Source organism: Osmerus mordax, chromosome 15 (assembly GCF_038355195.1).
Source record: "Osmerus mordax isolate fOsmMor3 chromosome 15, fOsmMor3.pri, whole genome shotgun sequence".
Classification (NCBI taxonomy): domain Eukaryota; kingdom Metazoa; phylum Chordata; class Actinopteri; order Osmeriformes; family Osmeridae; genus Osmerus; species Osmerus mordax.
The window spans coordinates 11,022,506-11,037,661 of NC_090064.1; the positions used below are offsets into that span (position 1 = coordinate 11,022,506).

The following is a 15,156-nucleotide window of genomic DNA, read 5'->3' on the forward strand; positions in this document are numbered from 1 at the left end:
GACTATAATGGCTTGTGATATAATCATATGGCAAATATATGTAAACTATTAAAAACTGCAGTATGTGGCCCACAGTGAATTTTAGAATTAAAAAACTTTCTAGGACTACATTTTCATGTGAAACAACATTGCCATCTTGTGGACATTGATCACATGTCTCGCATTATTCTAAATAGTGGCGCACTTTGTGTTGTCATTTCCTGTACTTTTCCCCGGGAAGATAAGTTGGCGCGCGGAAACCTCTGTTGTGTTGACATTGCGAGAGAGCAAAATATTGCATTTAAATTGTTAGAAATAAATATACCCATGGCTCCGGTGTCAAACCCAGAAAAGGACATGGACAACCCGGACGGTGGTGAGTGTTCAAACCTTGGCAACTATATCGATAGAATAGAAAGGAATAGAAAACGTCAATTGAATAGTTAACTAGCTGTGTGGATGCACTAAAGCTCTTACTCTAGCTCTAAACTAGTACTAGCTGGAAAGTGAGCACGTCGTATAAGTCTGACTCTGTGACAATATGTTGAATTTAGTTTAGTACTTTTGTTTAGTACGAAATTGTGTTCCAGTGTATGAGTTTAGCGGTGGCAGTTAGGGGTGGCAGTCTCAACCCTATCTCCTTGTGCCTATCTCCGCTTGTCTTGCTTCCACAGCAGCAGGTGACGACTGTGGTCTGGCGATGTCTCGCTCCAGAAGGGAAAAGAAAGAGAAGGTTGGGAGGAAATCGGCTCTGGAGCAGCTCAGGAAAGCCAAGAGGGGGGAGAAGGTTAAATATGAGGTGAGGGACTCAGACGTGCGAGTGTATTTGTGTGTGTGTGTGTAGAGATGAGTGTGTGTGCTTGGAGTTAGGTAGTTAAATCCGTATAATGCGAACGAGTGAGACTCAAATATGGGGGGAGTCAGGTGGCAGAGCGGTTAGGGAAGCGGGCTTGTAATCAGAAGGTTGCCATTTCGATTCCCGGCCGTGCCAGATGACGTTGTGTCATTGGGTAAGGCACTTCACCCTATACTTGCCTCGGGGGAATGTCCCTGTAGTACTTACTGTAAGTCGCTCTGGATAAGATGACTAAATGTAATTGTAAATATATACGTGCCTGTACAAGGTGGAAGACTTTTCGAGTGTGTATGAAGAGGTGGACGAGGAGCAGTACTGTCGGATGGTGCGGGAGAGACAGGATGATGACTGGATCATTGACGATGGTGAGTGTAAAGTTACTGACACAAACTCCAGTTCTGTCCTTCTGAAAGTCTCTCTGTCGTCTTTTCCCGACCGTATCTCTCTCTCTCTCCCCTTTGTTTTAGATGGGACAGGTTACGTGGAGGACGGGAGGGAAATCTTTGATGAGGAATTGGCGGATGACATCGTGGAGAAAAGCAAAAAAGGTAAGAGGGATCTTAGAGACTTTATGCAGCTTTTAAATTAGCTTTTTACTAGGGGTGGTTGTTAGGTTTAGTTAGTTCATCAGAACCCAACTCTCTCTGTGTGTGTGTGTGTGTGTGTGTGTGTGTATGTGCGCAGGTAAAGCTGGAGCTAAAGGAGCAAACTCCCAAAAGAATGTGAAGAAGGCAGCTGTCACCAAACCCAACAGCATCAAGAGTCTCTTCATGAACAGCAATGTCAAGAAGCCTGCAGAGGTGTGTGTGTGTGTGTGTGTGTGCACGCAGGCGTGTGCCGCAATTGTGTATGTTTGTCTCTCTCAGTATTTAGTTATGCCATACCCAACCAAACACTGATGTTTCCCTTGTGTGTTGGACCATGTGTTCTTGTGCTCTACAGAAAGATGTTGACCTGTCCAAAGATGACCTACTAGGAGACCTTCTGCAGGACTTGCATTCGGAGGTCTGTCCACCCAATTTAGATCTACCATATGCACTAGTATTTAGGGGAAGTAAACACTGCACCATGAAATACTTTTAGTTAGTACTCTTCCTCCTCTTGACATCTTGACCCTAAATGAACACGTCTTCAACTTTTGTCCTTAACCCCTCCCACTCCCCTCTTTTAGAAAGCATCAATTCTGTCACCACCGCCGATCGTCACACTGAAGAAAAAAAAGTCACTTGGTTCTCCCATAAACCCTTTCTCTGTCAAACCTCAAAACCCAAAGGTACCTTCATAACCTCGGCTCAACGTTTAACCCTGCTGTGTAACTTCCTGGCCTAGTTCCTGTTCCAATGTGTCACTTCCTCAATGACAGGAGTCACCCTCGGGCTTGGGGTCAAAGGTTAAGATGTGTCGTCTGGCCCCCACTCGCTTGGCAGCCAAGGTGCCCTCCCGCCCCCCACCCTCTGCTGCTGCCCCCGTGGAGAAGAGAGGAAAGATGGAGGCGGAGGAGGGTGTGTCTTCTCGGTTCTCCTGTTTGTCTTTCTTTGACCCTTTCTTTGCTCTCTCTTTCCTCCATCGCTCGCTCTGTTTGTTAGCCAGTCCTGCTAGGTAACAGTGATTGTGTTTGTGTGATTATTTAGTGGATTCCAGTCTGCAGTTTGATGAGGTAGACTTTGATGAGCCAATGGAGATGGGAGCAGAGGAGCTGTCAGTCAAAGAGGAGGCGGAGCCTGAGTCAATGGCTCAGGTCAAAGTTGAGGTGAAGGCGGAGCCTCAGGACCCGGTCCCACTGTGAGTGATGTGTGTATGTGCTGTTTGGTGCTACGTGTTCATGTGTGTGTTTGAACATGTGTGCCTATGTATCTGAGAGATGATGAAGTCCGGGAAGAAAGACGGCTCCTATTTGTTTGAACATGTTGAAATCCTCCCTATCCCAGGTCAAGCCTGACGGGGGGGTCGTGGGGTCAAGAGGAAGAGGGCGAGGCCCCAGCGGAGGTGCAGGTCGACCCCAGCAGCCTCCCATTGGTCGAGGGGCCAGAGGGAGAGCTCATGTTCCGTTTCTATTGGCTGGATGCCTTCGAGGACCAATACAGCCAACCAGGTGAAGTTGTCTCAGTCGAAGCAGTTCAGTTAATTCAGAATAACCTGTACAAACCTCAGACTTAATCCTCAGTAACATGGTTCAATTCCATGTGCTCCGTCAGTGCTGTTTGTGGTCATCTTATTGTGATGCGGTGCTGTTTCAGGCGTGGTGTACCTGTTTGGGAAGGTCTGGATCCAGTCAGCCAAGGCCTACGTCAGCTGCTGCGTGGCCGTCAAGAACATCGAGAGGACTATGTACTTCCTGCCCCGAGAATATGTGAGTTTCCTGTCACATGACCACGTCCCTTTTTTCTTGGACTGGTCTATGTAGTCCTACCCCCTTGGGTGTTGCCTGGTCATGACTGGGTTGGTGTGGTTGTGTTGCGGTTCACAGAAGGTGAACACTAAGACGGGGGAGGTGTCGGACACTCCGGTTGGGATGATGGACGTGTACCAGGAGTTCAACGAGCTCTCTGAAAAATTCAAAATCATGAAGTTCAAGTCCAAGGTATCGAAATACTGTTGATACTTTACCAAACCAACCCCGAGTCCTGCACTTTGTACTGTTACTGAGATGTTCAGCTCTGGCACGTGTTTGTGGGAGACTGACGACTATCCGTCGCCCTCTGTAGAAAGTAGAGAGGAGCTACGCTTTTGAGATTCCTGACGTGCCTACGCAGAGCGAGTACCTGGAAGTCCGCTACTCTGTAAGTGCACACACACCTATACACGTTCACACACACATCATTATATAAACACACTTGTGCTCTCCTCCTCCCTATCCTCCCATCTTTGCTGTGTCTAATTGGGTGTTTATTTTGCAGGCTGAGTCACCAGCTCTGCCCTCCGACCTGAAGGGGGCGACATTCTCCCACGTGTTTGGTACCAACACCTCCAGCCTGGAGCACTTTCTCCTCAGCAGGAAGATCAGAGGACCCTGCTGGCTGGATGTCAAGACCCCACGTGAGTGCGGTTTTACACACAAAAACACACACACTGGGTATTGACCTGACGAATCTCACTCTCACATCTCCCGCTCTGTTTGGTGTAGAGCTGAACAGCCAATCAGTGAGCTGGTGCAAGGTGGAGGCGCTGGCCATTAGGAGTGACCTGGTCTGCGTGGTCAAAGATCTGGCCCCGCCCCCACTCACCATCATGTCCATCAGCCTGAAGACTGTGCAGAACCCCAAAACCCACCACAACGAGGTGTGTTTGTGTGCGTACGCGTACTTACAGGATCTTCAAAAAATCAATTGTCATCCAGTTTTTTAGTTTGACTGCTTCTTTAGTCTGGCTCTCACTGTGTTGAATGAAGTCTTGACTTCCTGTCCGTCCCCAGATTGTGTCCCTGGCTGCCCTGGTCCACCATAACTTCCACCTGGACAAGGCCCCCCCGCGCCCCCCATTCCAGACACACTTCTGTGGTGAGTGGACCTGGACACAGAGAAGGGAGGGAGGCAGAACGTAGAAAATAAGGGAATGCAAGGAGGATGAAGGAGGGAGAGGATGCCCGTCATGTGACGGCGTGCTAGGGGCTCTTCTCCAGCCTGCTGAGGATCTTGTGTGTGTGTGTGTTACAGTGGTCAGTAAACCCAGCGACTGCATCTTCCCTTACGACTTCAAAGAAGCCATCAAGAAGAAGGTGAGGAACCGCTACATTGTCTATCCTCAAAAACTCTCCTGTTTAGTCAGGGATTTAATGTGTGTGTGTGTGTGTTATCCTGCCTTTGCCAGAACGGTAAGGTGGAGATCGCCGCCACTGAGAGGACTCTGCTGGGTTTCTTCCTGGCCAAGATGCACAAAATTGACCCGGACGTGCTGGTGGTGAGTAGCAGAGCGCTAGAACAGCCGGCAGAACAGCCGGCAGAACAGCCACAAGCTTCATGTTCTTAATCCACCTGTTAAATATAAGAAGCCACCAGATGCAGTGTCTGTAATACTGCATGGGAGCATTCAGAGCCTGTAACATGCACCCTCCCTGGTCTCTCCTCCCAAAGAAACAGATCACAGATGTGAAAACAGAATGAGTAGCAGCTTATTAGAGAGACCCATGTTTACACCTGTCGACATGTTAGATCTGAGAGCTGGAGGGAAGGCGGCAGTTCCAGGCTTCTAGCCAGGTGAAACGGGGCCTTGTTGTGTTGATGTGGTTCAAACCCAGCTGACCTGTTCATCTGCCCCCCCCCCCCCCCCCCCCCCCCCCGCAGGGTCACGACATCTTTGGCTTCGACCTGGAGGTTCTGCTCCAGAGGATCGCCTTCTGCAAGGTCCCCCACTGGTCCAAGATGGGCCGTCTGAGGAGGGCCAACATGCCCAAACTGGGGGTGAGCAGAAGCCCCTTCCAGCAGAACCCCTAGACTTGTCTGGAGAAGCACTCAGCTTTGCTCAGCCCTCAGCTTTGCTCAGCCCTCAGCTTTGCTCCAGGATGGAGAAGCCATCAACATTTCTCCAGGAAGGGAGTTTCTTTTAGCTAGTGCTGTCAAACGATTAAGATATTTAGTGATTTCGTGATTAATCGCATTAATGTCATAGTTAACTCGCAATTAATTGCACATTTTTATCTATTCTAAATGTCCCTTGATTGTCTAAATGTCCCTTTTTGTCCCATTATTTTTTCTAATTTTTATGCTCTTATCAACATGGAAAAGTGGATTGGCCTGCTTTGTGCAAATGTTTTTTTATTGAAAAAATATTGGCATACTGTATTATTCCATTTCACACTGCTTTTGTCCGAAGTCATCCATTGTCGCCTGGCTTTGACAAGGGGGCGGAGAATTCGCATCAGCTGTGTGCTTGGCCATCAAGAGATTTCCGACTGGACGTGCTGCGATGATATCTCAGTTCACAATGACAAAACACACTTGTATTTGGTCTTTCAATGTAACCATTTGGAAACTTGAAAGTAAACTTTCTATTCAGAATATTATTGGCATCCATTTTGGCGTCTCGCGCTCGCCATCCACTCAAAACGTACTGTTACTCTTTGGCTGGCTTGCAAGCCCAAACAAGTGTGTGCGGTGTGCCTGTTGTTTTGTTTCCGGTCTACCTAGATCCGGTGTGGTGTTGTAGTTTTTCTAACGTTACTAGTTGTTGCAATAGCATGTGAAAAAAACTAAAAAGTTTGCTTGGCCAAAAAGAACGTTAATCTTGCGATAAAGAAATTGACGCCATTTAAAATGGGTTTTTGTGTTAACGCCGTTAATAACGCGTTTAACTGACAGCACTACTTTAAGCGTCATGTTTTTAGCCGATGCATTTATCCAGAGTGACATACAGGAGGGGTTTGAACCTGGGACCTTTCTGATCCCTAGTCAAATGCTCCAAGAATGTACAAACCCTCAGCCCCACCCTAGAGAGCTGGGCTCGCCTCTGTTTGGCTCGCCTCTGTTTGGCTCGCCTCTGTTTGGCTCGCCTCTGTTTGGCTCGCCTCTGTTTGGCTCGCCTCTGTTTGGCTCGCCTCTGTTTGGCTCGCCTCTGTTTGGCTCTGATCACGTCGTCTTGTCTCCACAGGGCCGCAGTGGCTTCGCTGAGAAGAGCGCCACCTGTGGCCGGCTGGTGTGCGACGTGGAGATCTCAGCCAAGGAGCTGATTCGCTGCAAGAGCTACCACCTGACCGAGCTGGCTGCACAGGTCCTGAAGACTGAGAGGGCCACCATCGCCCCGGAGAACATCAAGAACCTCTACAGGTGTGTGTGTGTGTGGATAGATGCTGAGAAGTTGTTTTTTTTACTACAGCCACTCCAAGAATTGTGTTGACACCACCATGAAACGAGCAAGCACACGGTGTATTGTATTGTGTGTGTATTCCTGCCCCCACAGTGACTCTCCTCACCTCCTGTACCTGCTGGAGCTAACCTGGACAGACGCTCGTCTCATCCTGCAGATCATGTGTGAGCTGAACGTGCTGCCTCTGGCCCTGCAGATCACCAGCATCGCAGGCAACGTCCTGGTGAGACCCCCACACGCACACACACACACACACATACACGCCTTTAAGAAACATGTATTCAGTCCTCTTTCGATCTCGCCTGATTCTCCCTCTCGCTCCCCCTTCCATCCTTCCCTCAGTCGCGTACGCTGATGGGGGGGCGTGCAGAGAGGAACGAGTTTCTGCTGCTGCACGCCTTCCACGAGAAGAACTACATCGTTCCTGACAAGCCCTCCTTTAAGAAGGCCCAGCAAGACCTGGTACTCTCACAATCAACACACACACACTTACCCCCCCCCCCACACACACACACACTTGAAATGCCTTATGTAGCTCTTAGACACATGCTCAGTCACATCTCCTCCCACTCGTTCTCCGCCCTCTCTCTCTCTCTCCCTCTCTCTCTCAGATTGAGGGAGAGGAGGATGGAAACGCAGGGAAAGGGAAGCGAAGGAAGAAGGCAGCCTACGCTGGTGGTCTGGTGCTGGACCCCAAAGTTGGTGAGAGAACTGTGTGCGTGTGTGTGTGTGTGTGTGTGCGTGCGTGTGTGTGTGTGTGTTCTAACGGTTGGCTTACCCTCTCTCTCTCTAGGTTTCTATGACAGGTTTGTGTTGCTACTGGACTTCAACAGTCTGTACCCGTCCATCATCCAGGAGTTCAACATCTGCTTCACCACGGTCACCCGAGAGGCCCAAAGCTCTCGCAAGAAGACAGAGGTGTGTGGGTGTGTGTGTGTGTGCGTGTGTGGGTGTGTGTGTGTGTTGCATCACTCGGTGCTTCATGGAGCTCTGCTGTGTTGGTGGCAGGAGGAGCAGGAGGAGATCCCAGAGGCCCCAGAGCAGGGCCTGGAGATGGGCATCCTGCCCCGGGAGATCAGGAAGCTGGTGGAGCGCAGGAAGCAGGTGAAGGGCCTGATGAAGCAACAGGACCTCAACCCTGACCTCTACATGCAGGTTAGCACACACACACACACGTTCTCTCTGTGTCTCTTTTTCTCTCTGTCACTCTTTCTTTCTATCGGTCTGTTTCTCTCACGTCTCCCCCCCCTCCCGGCTGGTAACATCAGGTGTGTGTTCTGTGTGTCTCCAGTATGACATCAGACAGAAGGCTCTGAAGCTAACTGCTAACAGCATGTACGGCTGCCTGGGGTTCAGCTACAGCCGCTTCTACGCCAAACCACTGGCTGCCCTGGTTACACACAAGGGCAGAGAGGTAAGTCACACACAGACAGACAGACAGACAGACAGGAAAGAACACACGTACGCATGCCTGGCTCCCTAGCCACATGCATCAACAAATGGTGGCTGGTCAACATGCACACAGCCACTAGAGGGCACTCTAAGATCAGCTCACTTCACACACGACACGTTTCCTCTCACAAACAGCTTTCCTCTCGTTATCTCCCTTTCTGTTTCTCCCTCTCTCTCTCTCTCTCTCCCTCTCCCTCATTTATCAACCCTCTAATTTTCTCTCTTTCTCATGTTCTATCTACAATTTCTGGAGGACTGTTAAACACCCCTTGACATTGATAGTCCTGATTCACAGTCGTGCCATTAAGCGAACACACCACACACAGGCCTCTGGGCCGGCGTTCATGTATTGAGCTCTATCAACACACACATGCCATTACAGTCACACACTCTTGACAGGTATGATTGCGTATGCGCCGGGTTACATACAGGTTTAATTTGGGGCGTGCGGTGCCATGCTATTGTATGAGGAACAGAACGGCGCACACTTGTACACGCTCTCCTCACACTGGCATTGTGTTCTCTAATAGACGGCAGGGCTTACAGGGTGGGTGTCGGGTCTCTCTCTGACACAGTAGCTCACACACGCATCTTCTAGACTAACTCACTTGTTTGGACGGATATGAGAGATCTGACACGCACACATACATGTTGTTTGGGTGCTTGTTTGATGGTAAGTCATCCAATAATGATCCATGTATCTTTCCCCACCCCAGGAGTTGGGCTTGGGCCTGGGTAGCTACATACCTCTCAACCACCACTGTCCTAGACACGACCAGCCCCCAAACATCCCCGCACTTTTCCACTCTTAATACGTTAATGAACCGCGATGTAGCATAGCTAGCATCGCTATGCTACAGTACGAGGCGGGTATATTTAGTTGCGGTCGCTAACACTAGCTTAAATTCATCATTGACTTCAGTTTCCCAACGGCCAAGTAGTTCCGAGTAGTGGGCCATAGAAAGCCGGTAAGGTCAGCTGGTGTGTGTTTTGTCATGTATTTATACAGATGAAATGTCAAAGCTACGCTAGCCCTCCCCCCCCCCCCCCTCATAATTTTAATCGTCACATGCGCCCTCTACTTTTATAATCTGATTTAGTGGCATTATTTATTTATAAATGAAACGTAGACCCCCCCTGCCACCGACTGGTTGGGCTCACCAGGGTAATATAAAAGGCCTTGTGCCTTTGGTGCAGACTCATCTTACTCGCACCCTTGTCTAAGCTTGAGGCCTAGCCCCATCTGGGAGACGGGTTCGGCCCAGGGGCCACAGTGATTTCTTAGCCCAGGAAGGGGTTAAGATGCCTGGGATTAGGAGGGGATGACAGACCCTTGGCCGTGGCTCCTCTGATGTGATTTGCCAAGTTAGGAGGGGAAAGCCCCCAGTTATCTCCAGTCATCGGCCAAGTCTCGACGGTGTGTGTGCGTGCAAGACGGGAGAGGGGCGACTACTCGCCGAACTCTGCCCTTTGTGGGGAAACATTTGTTGTCCCCTTGCCCCCCCGCAGGGCTGGTATGTGGGGGTATTAAGTGGGGTGGAGAGGATGAGGGGGAAGGTGGAGGTTTAGGGTTACAACACCCAGGGTCCGGCACAGATTGATGTCCCCCAATGTTTTATTTTTAGTTCCTTTGTATGCAGAGCCCTGCAAGGGTAGGGAGAACACATACACTTGTGTGTACGCACACACACACACACACACACACAGCAAGATCAAACAGTGACAGCACTGATTACTGTGTTTTCAATGGGTGGACCAACTGGAAGGCTGATTGGAATAAGCCTGTGAAGTGCACTGCTGTGTGTGTGTGTGCGTGTGTGCGCGTTCATGCGTACATGCAAGGCCGCAAACGTGTCCCTGTCCTGTGCTAATCGACCGATGTTAACGACACATGTCCGTGGAAGCTGCTGATTGTTCCGGAACGCTGGTTAGTTTGACCCCTGACCCCTGCCTTCCCTGTCAGCTAGCATCTCTGACGCCCCGGAGCAGGTGTGTGTATGTTGTGTGTGTGTGTGTGTGTGTGTGTGTGTCATATTTCAGGGTGACAGGGCACACTCCAGTGCCATTCTCCTGTAATTGATTCCTTGTCCTTGTGTTTAAAAACAGTTTCACAGAACCTGGTAGATGCTGGTGAGGAAAGGGTGGGGGGGGGGGCGGGGTGATGAGGTAGATACCCCCCCCCCCCCCCCCCTCTGCAGCTCAGGTGCTTTAGTCCCAGTTGTCTAAGAATCACAAGTCATTTTTAAACTTCCCAGAATAATATTTGTAACCATGCTTAAGCTAGCCCTCTCTTCGTCAACACCATCTCTCTCGTGTGTCTGTGTGTGTGGGGGGGAGTCACAGCCAGCATAGCTGCACGCGCCCCTCATTCTCCTCAGAGAGGCCGATTGACTCCTGATATTAAGTGGACTTAACAAATAGTCACATGAGGACGGACGGTTATTCTAGTCCCCTTCTCTCACTGTACAGTGAGCCGATGGTCGCTAAAGGGTTGAACTAAGGTTATATTAGGGTTAGTCGGGGCTTGGGCTTGTTTGGACTGTTAAGCTGGGTTTCATTGGAAGCGAGGTGGAAGTGGTCAACTAGAGGTTGTCTTTAATTGGGACTCCAGAGTGTTGGGTGTTGGTGATTTGAAGCGGTCGTGTTAAATCAGAGCGGTCTACTGCTAGATTAACCCCTCATACAGCAGACATGACAGCACAGCTTTGGCATCTGCAAGGACAGGTGTGTGTGTGTGTGTGTCTTCAGTTATAGCACACAATGTGCTACACTCGCTAGAACTTGTGTGTGTGTGTGTGTGTGTGTGTGTGTGACACTGCGCTCTCGACAGTCGTGCTCCTCTGATGCTATTTCAGGGGGAGGACTGTCATCCCCAGAATGCTTTTCAGCTGGGCGCTTTTCAAAACAATCGTCACCGGAGCCCCGCTCTCTTTTACTGGTCCAGTGTGCCGCTGTGGAGCTTAGCATGCCTGCTCTCATCTGCCTTCCTTCCTTCCTTACTGACTAAACAACTGCCATCGTGTCTCTTCCTCCTTTCTCATCCTAATGTGCCTTTCTCACTATCTTTGTAGACTTGCTATTCTCTTCTTTCCCTTGTTCCCTCTCTCCCTGTGTGAGGCATGTCGTCTGCAGTGTCACCAGCTCCAGCTTCTGCCCCCGGCTCTCTGTATCGCTGGGTGATAGTTTGACCTGTGACCCCCGCCTGGCAGACACTCGCTAAACCCCAAACCCTGACCCCTGGCAGGCAGGCAGGCATGTGAAGGATGAGGATGTCTCCCACACAGCAGTGTGTGTGTGTTTCTCCTGGCCCTGGGCTCTACAGGAGGCGCCGTCTGTGCTAGCCGCTAATTTTCTGACCTGCCTAATTACACAGCTCTGACAGGAGGGGGGTGGGGGGGGTTTGGGCAGGCAGGGACACTTCGCAGGGACAGAGAGGAAAAAGTGAAATGGAGAAGGTACAGTGGTCAGAGAGAGAGAGAGAGAGAGAGAAAGAACGAGAGAGACAAAGAGGACCGTTTGAGTTTGCCTTCATCTCTGAAAGGGATGAAACCATCAGGACGTGCAGGGGCTGAGAGACTGGGAAGGGAAGGGCAGAGAGGGGGGGGAGGGGAGGGCAGAGAGACTGGGGAGGGGAGGGAAGAGAGACTCTGGAGGGGAGGGCAGAGAGACTGGGGAGGGGAGGGCAGAGAGACTGGGGAGGGGAGGGCAGAGAGACTGGGGAGGGGAGGGCAGAGAGACTGGGGAGGGCAGAGAGACTGGGGAGGGGAGGGAAGAGAGACTGGGGAGGGCAGAGAGGAGGGGAGGGGAGGGCTGAGAGACTGGGGAGGGGAGGGCAGAGAGGGGGAGGGGGGGGAAGAGACCAGGACCAGGGACAGACACGCGTCCAGTAAAGGCGCGGGGCGGGGCTTGAGTCGTGTCGACTCAATACGCCGGCGTGTCTGGAGCTGTAACAGGAGTCCTCCCGTGCTTTTTCAGTTGTTTGGGGTGGATATGTCCGGTATGTACGCTGCTGAGTGCAGAACACACACACACACACACCCCTCCACCTCCTGCGGCCCTGTGTTTGGATTGATCCATATTTTTGGGGGTATGTGTTTAAAGATGAGCTGTCCAACAGACACACACATTCACATACCGCAGTCATGGTCAAACGACTTGTCTTTCACTGGGGTCATTCCTTAAGCAGTCCATCCTGTTGGAACTGACAGCACATGGAAAACTAGGCTAAATGAGTCCACACATGAATTACATCAACACATCCTCACCTCGCTCTCCTTCACACCTTGCTACCATCTCTCCTCCCCTCCCTCCACCCTCCCTCTGTCCTCCCCTCCCTCCACCCTCCCTCCGTCTATTAATTCTGTGGTAATGTTGAAAGCATGTGATAACAAGAGTTGCTGCTCTGCACAGTGAATACGCCTATAAAGCTGGATAAAGGCCATTTAGGCCTAAAGGTCTAAACATAGGCCCGTCTCTCCTCTCCCTCTCTCCTCTCCCTCTTTCCTCTCGGTCTCTCCTCTCACTCTTTCCTCTCTGTCTCTCCTCTCACTCTTTCCTCTCTGTCTCTCCTCTCTGTCTCTCCCTCTCTCCTCTCTGTCTGTCTCTCCTCTCCCTCTCTCCTCTCCCTCTCTCCTGTCCCTCTCCTCTCTGTCTGTCTCTCCTCTCTGTCTCTCCCTCTCCTCTCCCTCTCTCCTCTCTGTCTGTCTCTCCTCTCTGTCTGTCTCTCCTCTCTGTCTGTCTCTCCTCTGTCTGTCTCTCCTCTCCCTCTCTCCTCTCCCTCTCTGTTTCTGCTGTTACACTTCACCCGTTCCTCCCTCTTTCACTCATTCCTCCTTTATTTAGCTAACTTTGTCTCCTTTCTTTCTAATCTCCTTATCGCTCCTTCAACCTCCCACATCCATAGGGCGAAAATACGTGTGTGTGCGCGTGCGCACGTGTAAGTGAGTGAGATGACCTTGGCGATGGTCACTAATGGGAGAGGCTGTTCTGTCATTACTCAAACTTCTCCTCCACCCCCTCCCCTGCGCCGCCACCCCCCCCTCAACCAGAGGTATGTAACAGCCCATAAAGCATGCTTAAGACCCACTCTGGTTTCAGGGAGTGGAACCCCCCCCCACCACCACCACCTCTCACTCTCTGAAATAGCCCTGTCCTTGTCCCTATGGAGGAGTGTGTGCGTGCTGGTGTGAGAGAGACCTGGATGTGTAGGGGAGGTTGATTGAGGAGCATATTGCTGGTGACAGGTCACACTGCGTCCAGCCTCTTTCACCCCCCCAGATTAGCCCTTCACCCCCACCCCTGGACCCCCCCCCACCTGTTAGGATCCCTCAGCTGCAGAGTACGCACGCACGCCTGCACACACGCACGCACACACACACACAGCCCTGTTTTAACACAATTCTCTTTTGTTTGTTTTGTTTTCTATCTCGGGGACAAATCCTCTTCTCCATCTCTCCCCCTCCTCTGTTCTCTCCCTGCTTGGATTGGCTTCATGGCTGTGAGGATGTGCTGCTTCTCTCTCATCTCTCTCCTTTCTGAACGCCTCTTTATCCTCCGTCCTGCTTCCACTATGCCGCTCTCTCGCTCGCTCTCTCTCGCGCTCTCTCTATCTCCTCCATTTGAATTCACCTCCCTTCCTTCGCACGTTCCCGTTGTCCGTTTTCGCCTTCCCTCGCTTTTTTGTTGTTGTTGTCCGTCACTCTACAGGTGACTGAGGACATTAGCAGTCGTGTGTGTGGGGGGGGGGGGTCGGGCTGCAGGTCCATCACAGAAAGCCTCTAATAGACCTCTTAGCCAATTATCCGCCATTTAATTACATATTACTTACGCTTTAACACACACACACGGACCACGTCAAGGGCAATAAATCCTCTAATTAGTCTTTCATTGTTTAGTTCATTTGAGTTTTTTACATTTTTTCTCTCAGATTCTGATGCACACCAAAGATATGGTCCAGAAGGTAAGCTACTGACTTGCAATCAGTTCGACTATAGATGTTTACTCATGGACCAGAATCAATTCAGGTTGTAGGTCACTTCCTGTGGACCCTGACCCCCGACTTCCTGTCCACGTCTTTTCAGATGAATCTGGAAGTGATCTACGGCGACACTGACTCCATCATGATCAACACCAACAGCAATACTCTGGAGGAGGTGTACAAGCTGGGCAACAAGGTGAGGAGAGAGGACAGAGAGAGGGAAGTGGAGGTGGGGAAGAGAGGAGGAGAGGGGGACAGAGAGAGGGAAGTGGAGGTGGGGAAGAGAAGAGGAGAGGGGGACAGAGAGAGGGAAGTGGAGGGGGGGAAGAGAGGAGGAGAGGGGGACAGAGAGAGGGAAGTGGAGGGGGGGAAGAGAGGAGGAGAGGGGGACAGAGAGAGGGAGATGGAGGGGGGGAAGAGAGGAGGAGAGGGGGACAGAGAGAGGGAAGTGGAGGTGAGTATGAGGCCAACAGCCAGCACAGACCCTGTGAGGACTAGGTCAAATAAATCATCAAAACCACGGTGCTTAGCCCAGCGCTAACAGATGTCTGTGTGAACTCAGGTTAATCCAGTGCCAGGCTATCTTTAGCCCAGGGATAAATGCAATGGATGGTCTGATATAGCTGTGGGTTTCATGCCTCGGGTGTTTAAACAGTATTTTAATCTCTGTGTAGTGTGTGTGTGTGTTAACTGTGTATTTTAACTGTGTGGGTGCGTTAACTGCTCGTGTTTACTTTGTGTGTGTGCTTGTGGGCGTAAACTGTATATGGCATTTAGTGCTTTTGTGTGTGTGTGTGTGCGTGTGTGTCCCACGCCCAGGTGAAGGCAGAGGTGAACAAGCTGTACAAGCTGCTGGAGATCGACATCGACGGCGTGTTCAAGTCCCTGCTGCTGCTGAAGAAGAAGAAGTACGCCGCCCTGGTGGTGGAGCCACAGGCCGACGGGCGCTACAGCACCAAGCAGGAGCTGAAGGGCCTGGACATCGTGCGCAGGGACTGGTGCGACCTGGCCAAGGAGTGTGGCAAGTCAGTGACCCCCCCCGCCCTCTACTCCTCCTTCTCCACACGCCTTCTCTCTCTCTCTTCCGCTCCTC

General features: G+C 51.0%; 1 protein-coding gene across 1 annotated transcript in view; it reads left to right on the forward strand.

The window, feature by feature from the left end:
- Positions 1 to 239: 239 nt before the first annotated feature.
- Positions 240 to 15,156, forward strand: part of pola1 (polymerase (DNA directed), alpha 1) — a 32,814-nt gene continuing 17,897 nt past the window's right edge. Inside the window, exons 1-29 of the mRNA XM_067252145.1 lie at positions 240 to 355; positions 654 to 778; positions 1,104 to 1,200; positions 1,303 to 1,383; positions 1,520 to 1,635; positions 1,778 to 1,840; positions 2,007 to 2,108; positions 2,199 to 2,337; positions 2,467 to 2,617; positions 2,764 to 2,927; positions 3,073 to 3,185; positions 3,303 to 3,416; positions 3,541 to 3,615; positions 3,733 to 3,871; positions 3,960 to 4,114; positions 4,248 to 4,332; positions 4,489 to 4,550; positions 4,643 to 4,732; positions 5,116 to 5,232; positions 6,419 to 6,594; positions 6,728 to 6,857; positions 6,977 to 7,096; positions 7,246 to 7,336; positions 7,428 to 7,552; positions 7,643 to 7,789; positions 7,926 to 8,048; positions 14,013 to 14,045; positions 14,167 to 14,259; positions 14,883 to 15,088. Coding sequence (XP_067108246.1) covers positions 307 to 355; positions 654 to 778; positions 1,104 to 1,200; positions 1,303 to 1,383; positions 1,520 to 1,635; positions 1,778 to 1,840; positions 2,007 to 2,108; positions 2,199 to 2,337; positions 2,467 to 2,617; positions 2,764 to 2,927; positions 3,073 to 3,185; positions 3,303 to 3,416; positions 3,541 to 3,615; positions 3,733 to 3,871; positions 3,960 to 4,114; positions 4,248 to 4,332; positions 4,489 to 4,550; positions 4,643 to 4,732; positions 5,116 to 5,232; positions 6,419 to 6,594; positions 6,728 to 6,857; positions 6,977 to 7,096; positions 7,246 to 7,336; positions 7,428 to 7,552; positions 7,643 to 7,789; positions 7,926 to 8,048; positions 14,013 to 14,045; positions 14,167 to 14,259; positions 14,883 to 15,088 — 3,281 coding nt within the window. The 5' untranslated portion in view covers positions 240 to 306. The remainder of the gene's footprint in view (positions 356 to 653; positions 779 to 1,103; positions 1,201 to 1,302; positions 1,384 to 1,519; positions 1,636 to 1,777; positions 1,841 to 2,006; positions 2,109 to 2,198; positions 2,338 to 2,466; positions 2,618 to 2,763; positions 2,928 to 3,072; positions 3,186 to 3,302; positions 3,417 to 3,540; positions 3,616 to 3,732; positions 3,872 to 3,959; positions 4,115 to 4,247; positions 4,333 to 4,488; positions 4,551 to 4,642; positions 4,733 to 5,115; positions 5,233 to 6,418; positions 6,595 to 6,727; positions 6,858 to 6,976; positions 7,097 to 7,245; positions 7,337 to 7,427; positions 7,553 to 7,642; positions 7,790 to 7,925; positions 8,049 to 14,012; positions 14,046 to 14,166; positions 14,260 to 14,882; positions 15,089 to 15,156) is intronic.